Below are 26,211 nucleotides of genomic sequence, written 5' to 3' on the forward strand. Positions count from 1 at the left end.
ACCGACTAAAAAACTAGCTGCTTTCACCCTTCACAGGGCTCTTCAGATTTCAAAACTAAAGAGCCCTGTGAAGGGTGAAAGCAGCTAGTTTTTTAGTCGGTCGTTAATCTTATTTTTTCTATATATATATATAAAGTAGATAATAAATAAATAAGTCCTTGCGAAGGAAAATATAGAATAAAAACAATTTTTTCAGATCGTCCGCCTAAGAATATAGAAAATTGTATATATATATATATATATATTGTTATCGTAAACTACTTCGTTTAACGAACTTGTAGATAGTTACTCAACATGTTTGTCAAGATGGATGTGACATAGAGGTCAAGTGACATTTAATCCCTGACGAAGGACTAAGCCCGAAAGCTTGGAAAAGAGTGACTTACAAGTTCGTTAATATTATTGCGTTTTTCAATTTCAATAAATTCTATTGTCAAAGGACAATTTTATTGGGCAGCATGCATAGCCTATTTAAGCCCTTTCCAAAACATAGTAACATACAGTGGTACACGCATAGACATAGACATTAGAACACATACAAACACATATAAACAAGTTGGTATTATCAAATTAATAATCAAATTAGGGGAAACAACTACTAATACTCATTTTTATTATAATTGAATCTAATGGTTTAAATTCTAACCTTTTATTTTGATATTGAAAAGACATATAAAATATGTACCGGTATATACATATTATGAAGAGAAAAGAAAAATAATTTGTTGATGGAGCTGCATGTATAAACATTTGATGGGATTAAATTACCGCACCCAACAGATACAGGCCAAAAAGTCCATTGTATCACACAAGGCCATCCACTGATGAGTTTGGAAATTCAATCCCACCAAATAGTTTAATTTATGCATATTAAACACAGGTTAGATATATAATTAACATGTTGTAAAGCTTTATATTCTTATTTATGTAGTTGTTTCCCAATATTTTTTAATAAAATAGTATAACTGGTCTTCTGAACCCCAGCCCCCCTCACTAACAATATTTAAAAATAAACAATGAAGACAAATAGGAAATATTAATATTAATATTCATGTACCATTTCTGGAAATCAGAAGAATTACATTGAGAAAAAATAAAATGTAAATAAATAAAGTGTAAATAAATAAAATGTAAAATTTCATTCAAAATTGAAGTTAAATGTCCTGAATCTTCTAGAACTTAAAATGTAATTGGATATAGATAGGAGAATATGTTTATTTTCATTTTCATCACATCTCTCACAACCATTTAGCATGACATCTAATGATAAATGGTTGTGAGTTTCATGGAATATATTCTGAAAAAGTAGAATACGATCTTCAGTGTATTTGATACAATCATGGAAGTAATGAGATGCTGTTTCAAATCTAGAACCACAAGAACATGCAGAGGACTCAGTAAGATAATCTTTCTGACGGTCATTATTTAGGTTACTGGCCTCATTTCTCAACTGACAGAGAATAATATTAGTTTCCCTATTTCCTAAAAACTTAAAAACATCAGTTGTTCTTGTGTTTGAATTTGGAATAGGTGTTATCAACTTTTTGAACTGACAGGCGGAACGAATATTTTGAAGGTCTGAAGCAATATTATTTATTTCATTAAACATGGATGGAAAAAAGCTATTAGAATAGTTAACAGTTCGACAAAGAGGAGGATCAAATATTCTAACTGATCTAAGGGGATATCTAGCTAGTGTGGGATCATGAAAATGTGACTCAGTGATTTCTTTCAGATAATATGGAGTTTCATTATTCATAATCTTGTACATCAGCATCATGTTATGTTGTTTTCTCCTACGTTCAAGAGGAACCCAGCCTTATTCTTTGTACAAGAGGGGTTCGGGGGGGGGGGTACAGGGTTTTATTGTTTATAGACAATTAGTACTTTATTTAATGGAAAGAACAGGGTAATTTTGCAAGTCAATATTCTATTTTTGAATAGATAACTATAAATATGTAACATTTTGTACATTACAATTAAACAGTTATTTTCTCCATGGTTCATTTCCGAATGATCGGCGTTCATTCCGTGTCGTATTTGCCCTCTTGCTTCACAACATATTTAAAAAACCACAAAACACAATCAATCAGAACTGCTGTAAGTCCCTTCTGTATTAAATATACTTGTAGGTATTACAGTTTTTATTTCCGCATTTTGAAAAAAAAATCTGACGTGTCTAGAACATCAAACAAATCGTAAAGATCGTTTTTGTAAATTTGTATACGTACATGTACAACCGAATGAGATTTCTGATAAAAATACCTATTATCAGACATTTGAACAAAGCATTTTCAATGTTTTGATGACAATCAATAGGGTTCTTAACCTTTCAATAAAGAATCGATTCTATAAGATCCAATATATAACCTTTTTAATGGACACCGACAAGGACAGAAAATATAATGTTACTCTGTATAGAGTGTTTTCGATGACAAAACTGTCGGCGACACTCCTCGCCCAGTGTTCTATTAAACTAGGAGTTTCTGATCAAACTTTGAAGGAAGCGGACCAAAAATATCATAATTTATACCATATACCTTTGGACAGATTGTACACAGCAACCTGTGTTGACTAACTACAAACTGAGCAACCAGGACGTCTGTTCTGATTGGATATTGAAATCGGGTAAATGTATATATATGTTTATAAATATTACAAAGCTGTATTAATGTATTTTTACACTGGTATATAATACTTCGATATTCTCTCACTTTTGTAACATTCAGCCATACCTTCGACTGACATCTATATCCTATATACCTTCGCTACTGTTATTCATGTGAAATGGTGTGTTGGATGGCTGTGCGCTGCTTGCTCTACCTGGTGTGTATGTCACTGACGTATTACGTTGATGCTAACCATTTTCGTGGAGGAACTATAAGCTGGCACCCGACAGGAAAAGGATATGAGGTAAGTAGAGAAGTGAATTAAACGATCGATTTTTTCTATTGTAAATTTAACAAGCGGACTCAAAATTTATGGAACAGAATTGGATAAATAATTGTTTAATATAAACACAAATCCATCATAACAGTTCAGGGTTTTACTGGATACATGATTATTTACATGTGCAACAATTTCGGCCAACAGCGGTCAGCTACAATGTACCTTAAGTTGATTAATACCGTATCAGAATCGTTTTTTTCTGACCCGTTTTATTTTGCCTACTTACTAGCTAAGAGAACATCCGATTTTCTGAACGGTCAATATCAATGATGTCAAAAGATCCATTAGAAATTTATCATGACTCTAAGGTCATTCTTTGTGACAATATACCCGGTCCATATGCAATTAAATGTCACACGGCGAACTATGCTGCATTTGCTTCTACAGCAAAATATGTTACAGTGTAATAAGGGACCAGCTTAAGGAAGTAATCTTACACTGACAACAGATAATGTATGGTTCTTCGGAAAGTATGTTTTACTTTAGAGAAAATACATCAATAAGTGTAATACGCATCCTGAGGGTAATACAGTGTATAAATTACTTCGGAAAATATGTGTTACTTTGGAAAAATATGAGAACAAGGTGCTGCTTTCTTTACGAATACAGTGTAGCTGAAACCCAAACTTGAAGGATTTTGTTTCAAAACCAAAATAAATATACACAGCATGGCCCTATTCCCCACAAGAATCTAACAAGTTTATCTGAGTATCACAAAAGTATTGCTGTAACAAACACACTAACAACTGTATTAATGTATGGTGAAACGAACATACTAACATTTGTATTAATGTATGGTGAAACAAACACACTGATAATTGTATTAATGTTTAGTTAAACAAACACACTAACAATTGTATAAATGTATGGTGAAATAAACACACTAACAACTGTATGGTGAAACAAACACACTAACAATTGTATTAATGTATGGTGAAACAAACACACTAACAACTGTATTAATATATGGTGAAACAAACACACTCACACGTGTATTAATGTATGGTGAGACAAACACACTAACAATTGTATTAATATATGGTGAAACAAACACACTAACAACTGTATTAATATATGGTGAAACAAACACACTCACACGTGTATTAATGTATGGTGAAACAAACACACTAACAATTGTATTAGTGTATGGTGAAACAAACACACTAACAACTGTATTAATGTTTGGTGAAACAAACACACTAACAATTGTATTAATGTATGGTAAAACAAACACACTCACACATGTATTAATGTATGGTGAAACAAACACACTAACACATGTATTAATGTATGGTGAAACGAAGGGCCAAGTGGATAAGTGAAGGTGAAAAACCAACAAAATGCTTCTGTGGGCTAGAATCACGTAACGTTACTAGTAAGATAATTCCTAATATAACTATGGAGGATGGGACTGTAATTTTAGATCAAACAGAAATCTTAAAGGAAACTAAAAACTACTATGAAAACTTATATAAGAAAAATAAGTTACTTTGATCTCAATGAACTTTTAAGAACATATATTGTGCCAAAGTTATCCCCCCTTGAATCAGTAAGTTTAGAAGGTCCAATTACTATTAATGAATTAGCAAAAACCCTTAAAAAAATGAAAAATAATAAAAGTCCTGGTTCAGATGGTTTCACTGTTGAATTTTTTAAAGTATTTTGGAAACAGTTAGGGCATTTTATTCTTAGATCAATAAATTATGGTTATACTATATCTGAACTATCAGAAACACAGAAACAAGGAATTATTACTCAAAACCTTACTCCCAAAAGGAGATAAACCTCGTAACAAATTAAAAAACTGGAGACCAATTACCCTTATAAAGAATATTTATAAATGGCATCTGGTGCAATAGCTGAACGATTAAAACAATAATAACCAAATTGATAAGTAATAACAAAACTGGCTTTATTCCTGGTAGATACATAGGGGAAAATACTCGTTTAATATATGATGTTATGCAATACACAGAAGACTATGATATTCCTGGACTTATACTTCTCATTGATTTTGAAAAAGCCTTCGATTCTGTTTCTTGGAACTTTATGGCAAAAACCCTAAACTATTTCAAATTTGGCCCAACTATAAATAATTGGATAAAACTTTTTCAACAAAATATTCACTCAGCAGTAAATAGGGGAAACTTATCACATGTTTTCAGCCCAGAACGTGGCTGTCGTCAAGGAGATCCTGTAACTTCTTATATTTTTATTTTATGTGCAGAAATTGTATCGATACTTTTAAGAAATAACACTAACATTAAGGGGATATTTGTACGGGATAATGATTTTTTTTTCTTCAAGACCCAGGTAATAAGGATTGGCAGCAAAAAATATAGTGGAAACACTTACACAACAGATTGTAATTTACAATGGAGAAGCACAACGTTCAATTTGCTAGGGATAGACTATGATGTAGGCTTACACAGAATTACAAAACTGAATTTTGATAAAAAAAAATATAAAAAAAACACTTATTAAACTAAAATCTCTTATATCATCATGGAATAGACGAGTACTTACACCAATAGGTAAAATATCAGTTATTAAAACACTACTTATATCACAGTTTAACCATTTATTTATAGCACTACCAAATCCTGATGAAACATATATAAGAAAAATTAATAGTATACTGTATGAATTTTTGTGGAATGGTAAACCAGATCAAATAACGGGAGATGTGATAATTAAGTTATTAAGAAGGTGGTCTGAAAATGATACATTTAAAATCTTTTATAACAGCTCTTAAAGCAACATGGATAAGAAGGGTATATAAAGAAGAAGGAAATTGGGCTCTTATTTTAGAAACTTATTTTGATAATGAAACATTAGCTAACTGTGGGCTTGAAAAATTGAAAGAAGAATCTAAACGTTGTAGTAACCTCTTTTGGAAAGATGTCTTAGAAGCATGGTACAATACTATTATCTCTAGCAATATATACAATACAAATATACGTGAAAACCCTCTGTGGTTCAATAGTGAAATTAAAATTGACAGAAAATTTACATTCAAAAATTCATGGTTTAAAAAGGGAGTACAATTTGTATATAACATTATTAAACAGGATGGATCACTCTACCACTTTGAAGAATTTCAAGAAAAATATAACATAAATACTAATTTTTTGACATACCAAGGCCTAAAGAATGCTGTGCATCATTTTATAAGAAAAAATCATCACATTTTTACTTCAGAAAAAACAGTTATCTTTCCAAATATACCTATCAATCTTAAGTCAATGCTTAAAAATAGTAAAGGAGCACAAGACATATATTTGATATTAATTAAAAATAATGTTAAACCTACTGCTCAAAGAAAATGGATATTAAATGATAATATAGATGAAGAAACATGGAAAACAATATATGAATGTCCTTTTAAAACCACCACCAACTCCAACCTACAGTGGCTACAGTACAGAATAAACCACAGAATTCTCACTACAAACACATTTGTATTCAAAACTGGCAAATCACACAATAACCTTTGCACTTTCTGTAAAATTCACCCTGAAACATTAGTTCATATGCTATGGGATTGCGAAAAAATTGATAGGCTAATTGACTAGCTGAAAACAAATATTATTACTAAAAACCTTAAACTAAGATTTGAAAAACAAGAATTCCTTTTTGGTAAACATACACATACAAAGTTTTATATAGAAAACATCATAATACTACTTATAAAACAATACATATATAAAACTAAATGCCTAGAAATAAACCTTAATCTGACTTAATCTGACTAGTCTCAAAAACCATATGTAATTTGAATTCAAAGCACAAAAGATCCTTGTGTATAAACAGAATAAATTAATAAATAAGGATGAGTTAAACCATCAAATAGATAACTGGATGCATTTATAATATGACTATCTATATATATATATATATATGACATATTTGTTCTATGCATATATATATCTATTGTACTTTATCGACTCCTCACTGTAATAATAATCATCAAATATTTCATACATTTTACTTCGCCAGACTTAAGTTAAAATATAATGACCTAGGATTGCTCCCCATCCCCTGTAATGTTTTGTGGGTTTTTTTCNATATAATGACCTAGGATTGCTCCCCATCCCCTGTAATGTTTTGTGTTTTTTTTTCGTTTTTTTTCTGTTTCAGTTTATTTGGTTTTGCTCTTGTGTGTTTGATGTCATAGGTTTATATATATTATTTTTGCATCAGTGTCTCAGTGTATGTCTTTATGTATGTACATGGCATTGGCAATTTTTTGCTTAATATCTGCTTATGTGTTAATAATAATATCTTATATGATGATGATGATGTCTGATGATGATGATGTTAGATGATGATGATGATCTTTGTTTATTATGTATGAACAATCATGTACTTAGGAACAATATCATATATGTCTTGTCTTGTAAAAAAAAGTTTGGTGAAACATCTTCCTCTGTTCTATACCATCACTGTTTTCTCGTCCAATTACCTTATTTATTATCGTTCAAATACTATTTATTGTTCATTATTTCCATATTTTTTTTTCAATCGTTATCGCTTTATGTAATATTTAGTGGAAAACAATGATTGACATACAAAAATTGATAGTATGAAGACTCGATGGAAAAAATACCATAATAATTTCGTTAAAAGCTAATGATCATTAATTGTATATGTATCACCAATAATGACATTTGGACATACACAAAAAAAATCGCGCTCTCAAAAATTTCCACAATGAAACACCCTGTGTTAATCTCGACCGAGAGGACGTCATCTGTGATGGTTTGATTTAGGTAGGTTTATATGAGGTAGTGGTTATAAAATCAATTGAAGATTGTACCAACATAAGATCTCTTCGTCTGTTCTATACCATCACTGTTTTCTCGTCTAATTACCTTATTCCATCCTACCTACAATGTACCACAAGTCCTGACTTTCTCACCTCGCACAATTTTTTTCAAGATATGTGAATCTATTATTATTGCGAGAGTTCTTGACTAAAAACCAGAGATAAATTAACACGAGTCCAAAATATCTGTAAACACCATGGACGTCTTAGTATCGCTATAAACCTCTATATAAACAATGGACAAGTTTCGGAAGTATTTATCATCACGACCTAACATCAGTAGCTTAACCTTTTTTTTACATCACACCAAATTGTAAAAAAAAAAAAAATTTTAGAGTCTTTAATTGGTGTAGCCTGTATGACCGCATCGGGATGAATGTTCCAAATATCAATAGTTCTGTAGCAAAATGAATGTTTCCTGATATCTAATTTACAATGTTTTTTTCTTTATTTTTTGTGTATGCCCTTTTGTTCAAAATGATATAGACATTTTAAAATAATATCTCCCCTCATTCTTCAGTATGTCAGTCTTGGAATTCCTAATTTTTTAAGGTCGCTGTAGAAAAGATCCTTCAGCCTTCAGTTTCGTTACTCTTCGCTGTACCTTCTCAATTGTTTCAATGCCTTTACCTGCGTGTGTGGGTTCCATATAGTTGCTGCGGATTTCAGGTGCGAACGAACCAGCGCCTTGAACAGCTGTTTAGAAGTTACTTCATCCAAATATACATGCTGTTTGCTTTGTTTGATACCGGTTGAGTATGTGACGAAAAATTCAGATCCTTATCAGTCAATACTCCAAAGTCTTTTTCAGATGATATTTTCCAGTCTAACTTAATCTTCTCCTGCATTAGCAATTTGGTAGCTTCTCCCATCCTTTACTTTTATTGAAAGATCAAAAGCCTTGTTATGGACCAGTCCTGAAAATTAGCCAGGTCTTATTTTATCACTTTTTTGTCCTCATCAATCCTAACTTCTCTCTATATTTTTCTGTCATCTGCAACCAAGAATGAATTCGACAAGGTACATTTTGATAGATCATGTATGTAGATTACAAATAGTACTGGACCTAGGACACTTCCTTTAGGGTTTCCGCCTAATTCGGGAAGATCTATGGATGAAGTTCCGTTTACAATTACCCTTCGTTACTTTTTCTTAAGAAAGTTTTCTACCTAATTAGTGACTTGGTCATTTATGCCGTAATTCCTAGGTTTTCCAATTAGTCTGCGGTGTGGAACCTTGTCAAATGCTTTCATGAAATCAATATTAATGACATCAATCTCCCCTTAATGATCCAAAATATTTGTCCAATACTCTTGTCTAATACATGTTACTTTCATCATAATATGATACCTATTTAACACTTAATTCGTATTTTAAAGAACCCATCCGTCTAGTCAGGTGTAGCAAACTAGAATGACACGTTTTCGCGTTCTTGTTTTTTTCTTCAACGTCTGCACGTGCAGCAGCACTTCCCTCGAAAACAATTGAACTTCCGAACCCCGCCAATCAGATCACAGCTCCTGCTGCTTTTACTGCGAACCGCAAAAGTATCTTTAGATTAAATGTTAACGTTGACAACCACAAGTCTTAATCAGTCTTTCATATGCTTTTTTCTATACAAGGTTGAGTTAAAGTTCAGAATGGGTTGGACATATGGCAACGGACCTGGCTGTACTAAAGCTAAAATTGGACAGTTGGTTACCGGGATGACGTCATCATACTGGATGTGTGACGGTTGTACGCCAAAACATATCTCGAATCTGAATTACGTTTGTACAGGTGCTAGTAGTACAGAGGACTGGGAGCAGGGCGAGCGATCATTCGCATATACCTTCCCGGGGCCTGGACCATACACAGTGTCGTAAGTATATGCATATGAACCCCCTAAACCATCACAGTGTCGTACATGTAATTATTTACATATGTAGCTTCCCGGGGCATGGACCATACACAATAGTCTCGCCCAAATACATAATCACAGCCCGCCATCTGCGGGATCCGAACCAACAAACCTTGCGATCAATAGATCTGTAAAACCTACTCCGAGTATGGATTATATGTCTTGTCGAAAGTATATATGCTTTCTTAGACTTTTATGTATAGTTATAATAGAAATGTTGCTTGCTTTCCATTTATGCAGTTTTATATCTAGCATTGTTTATAACAAGTTTGGTTTGCCAATCCTAAGATTTACTGGTGGTGCTTGGATGGCACTAGATTACGGCAGTCCTTCTAGCTGGAACATCTCTACGACGGTCGACTTGAGGAAACGGAGCGACACTCAGCGGCCAAACCAGAGTCCAATCACTGCCAGCAAACCTCTATACAGGTACCTTTTACTTATTACGTGATACAAGAAGTTTTCTTTGTAGAAAGTTTCCGTAAACATGTTACTGACATTTCAGTGTGGTTTTGATTAAGTTTGTCAGTGGTCAGTTTTTGCGAAGTTTTAAAAGCACAAACTATTAAGACAGCGATGCTCAAAGACAGCCCGACTGCAGCAATAAAACGGAATGCTAGTTTGTTAAGATTTATACATGAGTAAGCGGTACAGGTCAAATCCTTGAGTAAGGTGACCAGAGGCAGTTGTGACATGTGTCAACCCGTGTAATGCTGTTGCAGATTGCAGAGTGACTGCTCACACAACTTGAAGATTCCGATGATAGACGCTGACGGGGATGACGTCAGATGTCGGTGGTCGCGGGGAACAGAGTGTGCCAGTGTATGTAAGGCACTCCCAGACGCCACTCTCGACAGGGTAAGTCTTAATATATCGAAGTCGTCTATGTCCATGTGGTTTTAACCTCGCGACAAGGTTTGCGAAAGAATATAAAGAACCAATCAGTCGAACTGTATAGATAAGGCAAGTCATACACTGCAGAACTCATTTTAATGTCTGATATGTGCAAAAATAGAGTACCCTTTTTAAGATCAAATGATACTTGGCTTGGACTTTTATTTATGCTACTAGCATTACACATTTCATTTGTCTTTTAGGATACGTGTACGATTCACTTCACAACAGACACATCCAAAACCTACAAACAAGGGGGCTGGTATGCTGTGGCAATAACCGTGGAAGACTTTCCTTCGACCAGCATAACGGTCGGTGGTGCTGTATACGGCCCTACTCGGCCACTCTCTGTTGTCCCTCTACAGGTAAGATCCATTGAGACTCAGGTACTCCCTTAAGTACCAAAATGTGTTGTTCCTCTAAAGGTAAGATACATGTACCTTGAGATTCGAGTACTCCCATTGGTACCGATCTCTGTTGTTCCTATATCGAGACTCAGGCACTCCCTTCAGTACCAATCACCGGCCGTGTCCTTCTAAATGTACAGGTAAGATTCATCGAGACTCATGTACTCCCTTTACTGGCCTTTAGTACCAATACATGTTGTCCCTCTACAGGTAAGATACACCGAGTCTCAGGTACTCCCTTTAGTACCAATCACTGTTGTCCTTTTACAGGCGAGACACATTGATGCTCAGGTACTCCCTTTAGTACCAATCACTGTTGTCCCTTTACAGGCGAGACACATTGATGCTCAGGTACTCCCTTTAGTACCAATCACTGTTGTCCCTTTACAGGCGAGACACATTGATACTTGGGTTTTTCCTTTAGTCCCAATCACTGTTGTCCCTTTACAGGCGAGACACATTGATACTCAGGTACTCCCTTTAGTACCAATCACTGTTGTCCTTTTACAGGCGAGACACATTGATGCTCAGGTACTCCCTTTAGTACCAATCACTGTTGTCCTTTTACAGGCGAGACACATTGATGCTCAGGTACTCCCTTTAGTACCAATCTCTGTTGTCCCTTTACAGGCGAGACACATTGATACTCAGGTCCTCCCTTTAGTACCAATCACTGTTGTCCCTTTACAGGTGACACACATTGATACTCGTGTACTCCCTTTACTGGCCTTTAGTACCAATATATGTTGTTCCTCTACAGGTAAGATACACCGAGTCTCAGGTACTCGCTTTAGTACCAATCACTGTTGTCCCTTTACAGGTGACACACAATGATACACAAGTTATCACTGTAGTACCAATCACGGTTGTACTTCACAGATTAGAAACCCAAGCTAAATTCGCGACCATCACCGTCGGTCGCGTTCTTGGTTGTAAATGGTCGCGGGACAAATGTTCCGAGTTTTGGCTTCATTGATCGGGTTGTATGCAATGTAGCGATGTGTGTTCCTTCAACCCGTATTTATTTGTTCTGTTATTAAGTTTGAAGTGTGATTTATAATACGTGTTATGCTTTTAACGACACTATGTCGCTGTATAATTTCTACGTCATAGTTATCCTAGTTTATGTACATAGTTACTTGGCTACTTCCAGTTCCTAATCACCGCTCCTCCACTAGCCGGAAGTTGTACTGACAGGCCTGTGTTTGTGGTTCCGACACCTCAGGAGGGAGACGTTATTTCAATCAAGGAAAGACAACGTTTAAGTATCAAACTGTATGCCTCATCAACATCTAGGTATGTTCTACTCAGGCAACACATATTTCTTGATGCTATGCCTTGTCTGAATCAGTACATTCATTTTATAGATAGTGGATTTGTTCGGTTTTAAATAAATTATGTCCTGTCTGTCACAGAGTTTTGAAATTTCATTTCAACAAATTTTATTGACAAAGTTGATACAAGTCAATTGGATGGAATAACAGGCAAAGCCTATATAAATTCTCTCCAGCGGTGGCTAAATTAACGGATTCTATTATTTTTATTTGATTTAATTAATACATCAATTTTGAAATGAAAATTATAAAAATTTTTATTAAAGGGATGTAACTCCTTCTTAATTAACATAACTGAAATACAAATACATTCACACTTCTCACATCACACACAAAACACTTCCACAGGTATTATTTATTTTTATAACATTTTACAATTGTATATAAGCTATATAGCTATTAAATCACACAGATATTGGCAGACATTGACCAAAAGTCCATGTGCAAATATATGCACAGGTCACAGTCGCCAAAACTGTTAAGTTATTGTAGTTTAATATGAAAATAGATAGCTAGTCTATGTGTAATTCAATGTATAAGATGGAAACTGTAAAACAAGACAGATTGAACAAATCTTACAACAAACAACAACAAACAAACATGCTCAACTTAAAACTCCTATGTCCGTAGAAGAATACCATTTATAGAAAAGTAGGTAAAGTTACTTATTTGTGGAGTATAATTGAAATAGGAATAGTAAAGTATAAAAGTATAAAGTATAAGGTCATGGCTGGTTAGATCGTATAGAGATTAAAACGCCAGAGTTTTGAAATATATATATATATATATATATATATGTGTGTGTGTGTGTGTGTTATCTAACTTAAGTCAAAGTGGTAGATAAAGACTAACCCGTTGCGCCTTTTTGTTTCCTGAAACAAAATTCAGTTATCGATTTCTCAATTCACAGAATAACTGACATTCAGTTAACAGCACCGTCTGGACTGACCCAGTCCCGTCTCACCAGCGATCCCGGCAATCCTGGGGTTTGGTACGTCACCGTCACGTGGACGCCTACTTTCGCCCAAAAGGGTAGCCATATCCTTTGTGCTATGGCGGACGACATTCGAGGGTAAATGTCGTAACTGTTTGATCACAGAAATAACCTAGTGTCAGCACTGATGTTAGTAAAATATATTTTTACAAGTGATATCTTAAACGTTATAAAACATATTTACCATAGCAACGCAACGACACATAAGGACAAAACCAAATGTTCTAGGTCGACATGAAAATACAACAGCACGAACTGAGCAGACAACAAAGGAAAGGGGAAAATGCCAAAACAAACCCCAAAACAGATACGGAAGCTTGTTCCTCGTCATTGCCGTCTGTACCACATGCCACACCCGTCATGATGTCTGACGTTACATCTCTGAAAGGGCTAGTTTATACAATGAAAGCTATTGCAGACACTGCAATCTCTTGGTTAGATACTTACACTTCAGTACATATGGGATGTTCACATGGCTCACAGTGTGAGTAATCTGATTTATCCAACAAACCAAACCCTTTAATTATGAGTACTTCATTAAAGGTCTGTTTATGTCAATCTTTTAATCATTTTGTAAAAATAGAATAATTGTTTCACAGAAAGACGAGCGACCCTAGGTGTGTGACACTTCTGGCATGGGGTAAGTACTGATGTTATCGAATCATCTAGATAAACTGATATCCTATGTAAAACGGGCTCTCCCGGAGCATTGCTCATTTTGTCAACGATATTTGTATTACGAACCCTAAAGAAATGGTTTTACATGTATCAGTTTTTCTGTTGAGCTGTACATGTAACATATCGGGTTGCGCTCTAGGTGTGAGCAACACAATTGACATGTTCCAGTCAGCCGAAATGCGGTTTCTGATTGGTCTAAATTTCGATAGAGTCGATTATGATCGAACTTGATATGTAGATGAAATATGTTACTTTAACCTCTAACGCGACTTCCGTTTTTCGATTGAACCATATGACGGCAGTAGCCTGTTTTTGATTGGACAAAATAAGTATTGTTTGATAATTTTGATCAGATTCGGTATTTAAGTGTATTTACATCGCAAACTTCTTTCGAATTTTCCATTCTAACGATACGGTCACCATAGCCTGTCTTTGGACTAACTGTATGTAGCATTGAAGGGTACAATGTATGTGGTTGTATTGGGACACTCCAAACTATAACGCAACGTCTGTTTTCCTATAAAACACGTTGGTGGTGGCCTTTACAATCGCTGCGAAAGCTGTTTGTGTACAGAGCTGTTTTCTATCCTAAACTCTCAAGTTTTCCGAAAGCAGTAAAAAGAAATCAAATATGTGGCATTTGTCCCCGATTCTTAACTATTGGAGAATCGACAGATAATTAACAAAACTCTAATTCTCACTCAGAAATCGATGAAACCAGGGCAAAATATAAACAAACAAAATATTATAGGTAGAATACCAGGTGTTCGGAAGGATAAGCGTCCTGTATAGTATCCATTACTCTCGCCATGTAAATCTATGTCAAATTTAAGTGATGTCACGTCCTCAAGGTGAGGACCGTAGGAGTGACTTAGCATACTAAAACAGACGTTTTCTTCATATCGCAAAACATATAAAATATTCCCTGATGAGATCATGATGGAAAACATTAAACATGCATAAAGTCCTTATGGTGTAGGTGTGTCCTCCAGCAGACGACATCTATCATAGAATCGTGATACTCGAAGCATACGGGTGCTTTATTTTGTGGTGTAACCAAATAACACTTGTAACATGTAAGCTCGTTTTTAATGCATCATAGACGATACATGGCCCCTCTTTGTTATCTAGTATATATATATAAATGCAAGCACCGTAGGGTGATCCCGTGTGTTTGCCAACTCATATATTTGTCCACAAATTTAATCGGTATTATACAGCACACTTGAACTTTGATCAAGTCATGTTTATCAATAAAACAATTTGGTACTGCCTTTGCTCAGCATACTCAATATTTGATCTGAGCACGTGTTATAAATAAAACAAAGAGGGTTCTATAAGTTGAACTACTTCCGTGTGTTTGATGCTGATGTCAACTCTCTTACCGCGTTAAGTACACATGTCAGTGGAAGGTAGGTTTTATACCTTACTAGGTAAACTATTACCAACAACTTTTTTAATGCAAATATTAAGTAATATTAAAAACATGAATCGTTACATTGTATACATACTGAACGACACAGCTCGATAGTAAAAAAAAACAATAAACAATCACATGGGGTGTGTAGGGGTATTTCTGACAGCTGCCACTTGACATGCTAGTTGAGTAATGATGTAGGTAAATTTATGTCTGTACTTTTTTGACAGATAGGGATCCATGTGATTTGTTCCCCTGTGAAAATAATGGCACGTGTTCAAGAGTGGGATTTACGGAGGACTTTATATGTGCATGTGTACCAGGATTTACCGGAAGTGTGTGTGGCACAGGTAATCATACAGAATACATTGCATCTCGTCATTAAGTAAAGTCTATGTGGCAAAACATCCCGTCATTTCTGTAAGCGTAAACCTAGCTACTTATTAGACGGATGTTCTTGATTGATGTCGTGTTTATACATGAACAATTATAATTTAACAATATTCCTTATAGTACTTGAACGTTTATACAATACACACGTCTCACGATTTCCAAGTGATGCAAATAGAAGTGTGAATTGACATATATACTGCTATACTGATAAATATACTGATATACTGATATATATACTGATATACTGATATATATACTGATACACTGATATATATACTGATATACTTATATATCTATATAAGACAGTAAGAGAAACTATCAAACAGTTGATTTCCAAGTGATGCAAATAGAAGTGTGAATTGACATATATACTGCTATACTGATATATATACTGATCTACTGATATATATACTGATATACTGATATATCTATATAAGACAGTAAGAGAAACTATCAAACAGTTGAATATTACACAGGCAGACGACGGGATGTAAACCTATTACAGGTACTAGCTGTCCCTGTATCGCTTTTTCTTTCATATCAAGCCATTTAGCAAATAAAACATGTGACTGAAATACTTAGATCGACTTACCTCATTTCGATGTTAGTATTTCAGCATTACATTTAGAGGCTTTATGAATTCACTGCTTATAAAAAGATCTAATTAAGGACCAGAAACAATTTGCTCTCCACGTAATAATGTACAGTAAGAATCAGGACCAGGCAACCTACATTGTACTATCACAACCGGCGATTTCAGGAAATCGTGGAAGTTTAACCCTTATTATATACATGTATGATAGAGGTATATCGTATGTTACAATATGACACACAATCACTATTTGTGTGATTAAACTAGTACAAAAAATGTGAAATATTTGTCTTCCACCAGATATAGACGAGTGTCAAAGTAGCCCCTGTCAGAACGCTGGCTATTGTCTGGACCTTATCGCCAGGTACGAGTGTCGCTGTGACGCGGGGTACACAGGTGTAAACTGTGAGACAGGTAAGTAATATTTAGGTGTGTTCATCAAGATATATAGGAATGCAATGTCAGTTATGAACATGTACAGTAGTTACATCCAGGCATACACTGGCGAATTGTGAAATATGGAATACATTGATCCGCATCAGAGAGTTAAGTAAATACACCCCGGTAAACAGGAGTGAACTGTGATATAAGGCAATACACAATCAATACACCCAGGTATACATGAGTAAACTGTGAGATAAGTCAATACACACAGTTATACATGAGTAAACTGTGAGATAAAACAATACACCCAGGTATACATGAGTAAACTGTGAGATAAGTCAATACACCCGGTATACAGTAGTGAACGGTGAGATAAGTCAATATACCCAGGTATACATGAGTAAACTGTGAGATAAGTCAATACACCCAGGTTTAAATGAGTAAACTGTGAGATAAGTCAATACACCCCGGTATACATGAGTAAACTGTGAGATAAGTCAATACACCCAGGTAAACAGGAGTGAACTGTGAGATAAGTCAATACACCCATGTAAACAGGAGTGAACTGTGAGATAAGTCAATACACCCATGTATACAGCAGTAAACTGTGAGATAAGTCAATACACCCAGGTATACAGGAGCAAACTGTGAGATAAAACAATACACCCAGGTAAAAAGGAGTGAACTGTGAGATAAGTCAATACACCCAGGTAAACAGGAGTGAACTGTGAGATAAGTCAATACACCAAGGTATACAGGAGTTAAGTGTGATATAAGTCAATACACCCAGGTATACATGAGTAAATTGTGAGATAAGTCAATACACCCCGGTATACAGGAGTGAACTGTGAGATGAGTCAATACACCCAGGTATACAGGAGTGAACTGTGATATAAGTCAATACACCCCGGTATACAGGAGTGAACTGTGAGATAAAACAATACACCCGGTATACAGTAGTGAACTGTGAGATAAGTCAATACACCCCGATATACAGGAGTAAACTGTGATGTAAGTCAATACACCAGGTACACAGGAGTAAACTGTGATAAAAGTCAATACACCCAGGTATACAGGAGTGAACTGTAAGATAAGTCAATACACCCGGTATACAGTAGGGAACGGTGAGATAAGTCAATACACCCAGGTATACATGGGTAAACTGTGATATAAGTCAATACGCCCCGGTATACATGAGTAAACTGTGATATAAGTCAATGCACCCCGGTATACAGGAGTGAACGGTGAGATAAGTCAATACACCCCGATATACAGGAGTAAACTGTGATGTAAGTCAATACACCAGGTACACAGGAGTAAACTGTGATATAAGTCAATACACCCAGGTATACATGAGTAAACTGTGAGATAAGTCAATACACCCAGGTATACATGAGTAAACTGTGAGATAAGTCAATACACCCAGGTATACAGGAGTAAACTGAGAGATGAGTCAATACACCCCGGTATACAGGAGTAAACTGTGATATAAGTCAATACACCCCGATATACAGGAGTGAACTGTGAGATGAGTCAATACACCCCGGTATACAGGAGTAAACTGTGATATAAGTCAATACACCCAGGTATACAGGAGTGAACTGTAAGATAAGTCAATACACCCAGGTATACAGGAGTGAACTGTGAGATAAGTCAATACACCCAGGTATACAGGAGTAAACTGTGAGTATATTAAATACACCCAGGTATACAGGAGTGAAAAGTGAGATAAGTATCTATATCCGAAGTATAGTACAACTTAAATTCATTTACTCGTCTCGTGGTAAGAATTTTGAAGGATTTGTTAGGGAAAAGGTTTCTAAATCAAAATACAAAACAGTAATAAAACAACAATCATGAATTATATACAATTCATCTCTTTTTGTTTTTGTGTGCTCCTTAACTAATCTGTTACAGTCAGATGGTAGAATATTATAGGTTTTGCTTTCAGATATTGACGAGTGTTTGAGTCAACCTTGTCTTCACGCTGGATCCTGTGTCGACCATGTCAACCACTTCACCTGTATGTGTACAGGGGGTTACACGGGACGCCTCTGTCAGACTGGTAATAATGAGGCAGCCACAAAATGCTTAATATTACGATAAAGGTTTTTATCAATAATTAACTGACACTTGGCTGTACATGTAAGACAGAGTAGTTAACGTTATCTCTGGTTCGAATGAACTGAAGACTACATGTAATTATTTATCTATTCCTTGCATTAAAGTACTAACATTTTATACTATTCCTTGCAATAAAGTACTAACATTTTATAATATTCCTTGCAATGAAGTACTAACATTTTATAATATTCCTTGCAATGAAGTACTAACATTTTATAATATTCCTTGCAATGAAGTACTAACATTTTATAATATTCCTTGCAATGAAGTACTAACATTTTATAATATTCCTTGCAATGAAGTACTAACATTTTATAATATTCCTTGCAATGAAGTACTAACATTTTATAATATTCCTTGCAATGAAGTACTAACATTTTATAATATTCCTTGCAATGAAGTACTAACATTTTATAATATTCCTTGCAATGAAGTACTAACATTTTATAATATTCCTTGCAATGAAGTACTAACATTTTATAATATTCCTTGCAATGAAGTACTAACATTTTATAATATTCCTTGCAATGAAGTACTAACATTTTATAATATTCCTTGCAATGAAGTACTAACATTTTATAATATTCCTTGCAATGAAGTACTAACATTTTATAATATTCCTTGCAATGAAGTACTAACATTTTATAATATTCCTTGCAATGAAGTACTAACATTTTATAATATTCCTTGCAATGAAGTACTAACATTTTATAATATTCCTTGCAATGAAGTACTAACATTTTATAATATTCCTTGCAATGAAGTACTAACATTTTATAATATTCCTTGCAATGAAGTACTAACATTTTATAATATTCCTTGCAATGAAGTACTAACATTTTATAATATTCCTTGCAATGAAGTATTAACATTTCATACTTTTCAGAGATTAATGAATGCCTCAGTAATCCGTGTATGAACAACGCTTCTTGTGTCGATTTGTTGAATCAGTACTACTGCGCATGTGTCGACGGCTTCGTCGGTGTAAACTGTCAAACAGGTCAGTTTTATCATTTGATTTTTTTTAAACATTATATATCAAATATTTTCATTTTGGTTCCGTGATTAAAAAAATCTCCAACTGTAAACTACTGATAGAATGTTCACGCATGACGTCATACTACTAACAGTATGCCTGATCTCGCTTCTAATACCGAGGTTGTGGTTCCAGAAGTGGACGAGTGTGTCAGTTCTCCCTGCCTGATGAACGGAACCTGTGTTGATCTTGTCAACGGATTCAAGTGCCTCTGTCCGGGCGGTTGGACCGGGGAGTATTGCCAGACAGGTAACCAGAATCTTATCAGAAATATAATATGCAATTTTAATTGTTTATAGCCTATAGTGTCAACACACGAAAACAAAGTCGACAAACCACACCTTGCGTCGCATAAATAATTGGAGGCGAAACCAGCTGATCCACAGGGCAAGGAATGCGTTTCCTGTGCATGTTATACCAGTTATGATGTCTCAAATCCAGGCCAAAAAAATGCTGGACTTTATATTCCAAAAGTTGAATAAATTAAATGTAGATTTGAAGAATTAAACGGTCTTGTGATCAATCTGGAGCATTCTTATCACAAACATGTAACTGTTGTCAAACCTTCGAGTCTCTGACCCATCCAACCGATAGCGCTTTCTTTCCGAGAACAGAGAACAGCGACATAAATATATGATTGTAAATTGTGTTTGGGGCATATTTTGTGAAAAGCACAACAAAACCCAAAAATGTAAAAATGGTAATGATGAAATCGTGAGAATGATTCAGTTTCTGATTAACAATATGTTGAGATCGGTGTCAAGATTTTCCAGCAAATTGTAGACATTCCTATAGGGATTTTTCTCGTTGATTTGCTTTTCGTTTTCATATAAGGCAGAAATTATTCATGTGCTTATCAGGATTGATAACAAGCCAAGTCCTTCAATTTTGCATTCAGATATATCGAAGATGTGCTGTCTTTAATTGACAAGAAAGGTATTGGCCATATGGGTAAATGTACCCTCCTAAGCTTGAAATGTAGGACACTGCAGACTCTTCTAGTACAGCCCCCTCCTCGACCTTTACTAATACACTCTTCTAGTACAGCCCCCTCCTCGACCTTTACTTACTTCTAAGCTGTGCGACACTTACACCTTAGATCGTGCCTTGTGGCATTGTCGTCACAACCCCGAGTCCTAGGTACAAGTGTATGAGGACGTATGTTGGGTACCAGTCGATGAAGCAGAAGATGTTTACCCCTCCGGAACACCTGGTCTTATTATCCTTCGATTTTTTACTGGTCTCCATGAAAACTTTCTTTCCTCATCATTGTCAAACCTAAATATTTGGATCTGAACACTTAAGCCGATGCGGGGAATATTACTATGCTTGTTTCGTTTATATTCTAGCATAGTCCTAGTCAGAAGGGTGGAACTGAGAGATGTTCCAGATACTTTTTAATGCACTTTGTGATATAACGAGCGGGTAGGTGTAACAATCTGGATATCAGTAATAGCAAAACAGGACTGAAGATGGAGTAATGACAGTTTTACAAACGACTTTTGTTATAAATAGATTAGCATGTCCACGGTTTATGTCGGCAGGCCTTCCAAGTTGTGATTCTGCTCCTTGTCTACACGGAGGGTCCTGTGAGAATGTCCTTCATGGTTTTGTTTGTCACTGCCCGACACCGTGGCAGGGAAAGATTTGCGAGTCCCGTCCAGTACCAATGGGCAAGGTAATGGATAACAGACTTAAATGTGTATCACTCCTTATTCGTTTGTAACAAATAATTAACATTTAATTCAATATCTTGCATTCGATATATCAATATATCACATTAAAATACATTTATTTTCTGATGTAATGAACGAAATGTGTGTTCTAATGAATAAGATTCCTGTAGATACTAAGAACAAGAGGCCCAATGGGCCTGCATCGCTCACCTGGTATTAATCTCACACTTGTAATCTTAAGATTTCATAAGAATCTATTAACAGATTTAAACATATGACGACAGTGACCTTGATTGTCGAACAAGGACATTAGGTTGAAAGTGGATCAAGGTCATTCATTTGAACTAACTTGGTATTCCATCATCCCAGAAAGCTACAGGTCCAATTTCAGTACCATGGCCCTTTTGGTTATTGTGAAGAAGTCGCTTGAAGATTTTACAACATTTTACCCCTGTGACCTTGAAAGTTGGTCAAGGTCATTCATTTGATCAAACTTGATAGTCCTTCATCACAGCATGCTACAAGCCCAATATCAGTACCCTGGGCCTTTTGGTTATTGAGAAGTCGTCTAAAGATTTTTTGACATTTGACCCCAGTGACCTTGAAAGTTGGTCAAGGTCATTCATTTGAACAAACTTGGTAGCCCTTCATCCAAGCATGATACCGGCCCAATTTCAGTACCCTGTGCCTTATGGTTATTGAAAAGAAATCGTTTGAAGATGTTAAGACATCTGACCCCAGTGACCTTGAAAGTGGTTCAAAGTCATTCATTTGAACAAACTTGGTAGCCCTTCATCTCAGCATGCTACAGGCCCAATATCAGTATCCTGGGCCTTTTGGTTATTGAGAAGAAGTTGTTTAAAGATTTTAAGACATTTGACCCCTGTGACCCTGAAAATTGTTCAATGTCATTCATTTTAACAACTTGGTAGCCCTTCATCCCAGTATACTACAGGCCCAATATCAGTACCCTGGGCCTTTTGGCTATTGAGAAGAAGTCGTTTGAAGATTTTAAGACATTTGACCCCTGTGACCTTGACAATTGGTCAATGTCATTCATTTTAACAAACTCGGTAGCCCTTCATCCCATCATGCTACAGGCCCAATATCAGTACACTGGGCCTTTTGGTTATTGAGAAGAAGTTGTTTGAAGATTTTAAAGACATCTGACCCCAGTGACCTTGAAAAGGGGTCAAAGTCATTCATTTGAACAAACTTGGTAGCCCTTCATCCCAGTATGCTAAAGGCCTAATATTAGTACCCTGGGCCTTTTGGTTATTGAGAAGTTGTTTGAAGATTTTAAGACATCTGACCCCAGTGACCTTGAAAGTGGGTCAAGGTCATTCATTTGAACCAACTTGTTAGCTGATCATCTCAGCATGCTACAGGCCCAATATCAGTACCCTGGGCCTTTTGGTTATTGAGAAGAAGTTGTTTGAAGAATTTAAGACATTTGACCCATGTGACCCAGAAAATTGTTCAATGTCATTCATTTAAACAACTTGGTAGCGCTTCATCCCATCATGCTAAAGGCCTAATATTAGTACCCTGGGCCTTTTGGTTATTGAGAAGTTGTTTGTAGATTTTAACATATTTGACTCCTGTGACCTTGAAAGTGGGTCAAGGTCATTTATTTGAACAAACTTGGTAGCCCTTGATCCCAGCATGCTACTGGCCAAATATCGTCATGCTAGGCTTTTTGGTTACTGAAAAAAAGTTGTTTAAAGTAAAACGTTGACGCCGGACAGACGGACGACGGACGCCTCACCATGGCACAAGCTCACTTGCTCTTCGGGCAGGTGAGCTAAAAAGCCTTTAAATGAATCGTAACCTTTTAAATGATCTCGACAACATGGGTGAGGCAGTAGCGGATCATTTTGCAATATAGGACTGTACCAGGCTAATGTGACATATATAAAGTATATTATAAAGAAGCTCTTGTTATTTTGATAAGTGATAATGTTAACTAGATCAGTGGTATACAAATGTTATCCAAGACTATAGGGCAAATGTAATATTGGATCATTTATCTAAACGGATCATACCTCAATGTGGCCAAACAATGGAAATCTAGTCCCCGATCACAGTACTTTAGGGAAGGGATATCAAATGTTAAATTTCCTTTGAGTACGAGATGCCAGACCTGTTTCTTGGCGGGTAAAAACCATAGAGGACCGCAACTAGTGTCAAAAATTAGTAATACAAAATTTGCCAAACATTTCCAATAGTTTATGGCAATGCACGCAATTACTCGTACATTGTATGTACTCAATCCGATAACTGTTTTTTCGAGGTCAGATGTGGTCAGATGTGGTCAAATGTGGTCAGATGTGGTCAAATGTAGTCAGATGTGGTCAAATGTGGTCAGATGTGGTCAGATGGGGTCAAATGTGGTCAGATGTGGTCAAATGTGGTCAGATGTGGTCAGATGCAAACGTTAAGTCGCTATACACGTACTGGCCTAGCAAATATAAATCTTTGCACTAAGACGGACCATGTCGAAATCCAGCAATGTTTTTAATGCTTAACTAAATGCAAACATATGTTTATGTACATATAACAATACCAAAACCATGTAACGTCTCATATAGTATGTTGTGTTTGTTATATACACAGAAATGCACAGGCCTGCAGTATACTGAGTGTGACTGCTTTATTAACTCCAAAAAAGAAAATCGTGACCGGAACTACAAGCTTGAGTTTGGGGCTGGCGGGGCGGCAGTTGGTCTGGTCACCAGTCTGTTGGCTTATAGTTTATGCATTGTCTGTCAACGTATGGGATCCAGTCACTTAGTAGGTAACCATATCACGCAAGTTCATCCTATTTCGTCAAGGGAGTCAGTGACGTCAACAACAACAAACTCGTCTACAGCATCCTCCCGACCACTGAGGAAAACGCCACAACCATGCAGATCAAGAAAACCAACGCCAGCGTCACACACACCTTTTGAATTCCATTATGATCATGACGAAACACCAACACCTTCATCTGGCACCAGGGTCACTCTAAAGGAGGCAGCTGCGTAACGCATTGTACTACTATACTAATTGGACAATGATGTATTCTATAATGTATCATTGTCCCATTATTGTACAACTGTATAAACTGTATACTAATAAGTATCGAGGAACTGTAATCATGTCAAAGTTCTGCAATCACAGCAAATCGACATGTAGTGGCTATGGTCTTGTTCGTTTGGTTGATGTTTTGTACGTTTTGTTGATGTATTGTTGCAATTGGTGTACGTAACCAGAGATGACCCTTAATGGAAGGATTTTTTCACGAAAAAATCTCTTGGTCTGTTTTAAAGATGGTCGAGGCATACATGTAATAAGCATATTTATATTCCTCACAAAAAAAAAATAAAGAAAATCTTTCTCTGACGTGAAGAATGCCATCATTTTGTATTTCCAGCCATTTTCCCAGGTTGTCTCCGTTTAAGGAGCACTATATTTTGGTGGTTTATGGTAAAACTTAAGAAGAACCTGATAGTTGAGTTTGATGAAAAAATTTGAGCATTTTGTTGTGGTTGTTTATGATAAAACAAGGAACACCAGGTTGTGGGCGTTTAGTATAAAACTAAAAGAGCACTTCGTGGGTGTGGTGGTTTATGATTAAACTACAGGATCATTTTGTTGTTGCGGTTCATGATAAAGATTAAGGATATCATGATTGTAGTTATGGTATAATTATATATGTGTGTGTAATCATTTATTCAGATTTTACATATTAATGACCTCACGTCTTTTTTTACAATTAGCACTCGGTTACAAGCTAGCCGAGGAGATATGCGATAACAGAAGCACATTTCATAAGTGATAGCTGGATTTTTTTTAATGTTTTATATGTTGTAGTATTGTTTCCTACTGTTTGTCTTTGTTATATGTTGTAGTATTGTTTCCTACTGTTTGTCTTTGTTATATGTTGTCCCGTTGTTGTGATATGTAAGTGTTCATGTTTCTGTCTGGAGTAGGGACGGATCGCCCTGACAATTTGACCCATTCCTTTGTTTGCACTGTCATTATTACTTCTTTGCTTACATGCAATTTGTATATATTTAAGGATCCAATGGACATTTATTTGTTCGGATCCAGTGCCCATATTGTATCATACTGTCGTTATTAGACCTTCATGTATATTGTCTGTTGTAGTGGTTTGTGATAAAACTTGAACAGTACTTATTTGTTTTTGTTATGATTAAGATTTAAAATACTTATTCAGACCGAATATTTGTGTCTAATTTCAAGATTTTAAAAGCGAGTTTGTTTTCGTTAAATTTCGTCATCTAAATCTCACCAGACTATTATTTTATGTTCAAAGTATGCTCTGCTCCCATCACCTTTGAGTGTGGGGTCAATGTAACTTATAGCAGCTTAACAGGCGTTTATTCAAAGATTTAAAAGGACGTGGGTCTTCTGCAGACCAAATGCCATTACTCTAGACTTCATGATGAAGAATTCTAAAGCATTTGTCTAGTGATCTTGAATTGACCATATATTCCTCTATTTGAATCAAATAATAGCGCCTCCTGTCAACAAGCTACCACCAACTAACAAAATCAGAACCAATGTCTTGTTGATAGATCCATTTCTTTACCTCAGTGC

General features: G+C 35.7%; 1 protein-coding gene across 1 annotated transcript; it reads left to right on the forward strand.

Moving 5' to 3' along the window:
• Window positions 1–2,741: 2,741 nt before the first annotated feature.
• On the forward strand, window positions 2,742–25,776 carry LOC110456291 (integrin beta-like protein C). Its single transcript, XM_021506933.1, has 15 exons — window positions 2,742–2,913; window positions 9,400–9,638; window positions 9,966–10,106; window positions 10,400–10,535; window positions 10,775–10,936; window positions 12,132–12,274; window positions 13,223–13,384; window positions 13,906–13,946; window positions 15,632–15,751; window positions 16,687–16,800; window positions 18,722–18,835; window positions 19,781–19,894; window positions 20,066–20,179; window positions 21,475–21,608; window positions 24,223–25,776. Exons 1-15 carry the CDS (start codon window positions 2,788–2,790, stop codon window positions 24,631–24,633), a joined length of 2,271 nt encoding a protein of 756 aa, XP_021362608.1. The 5' UTR covers window positions 2,742–2,787; the 3' UTR covers window positions 24,634–25,776.
• The last annotated feature ends 435 nt before the right edge of the window (window positions 25,777–26,211 follow it).

The sequence above is a fragment of the Mizuhopecten yessoensis genome, unplaced genomic scaffold, assembly GCF_002113885.1.
Source record: "Mizuhopecten yessoensis strain PY_sf001 unplaced genomic scaffold, ASM211388v2 scaffold8631, whole genome shotgun sequence".
NCBI lineage: Eukaryota > Metazoa > Mollusca > Bivalvia > Pectinida > Pectinidae > Mizuhopecten > Mizuhopecten yessoensis.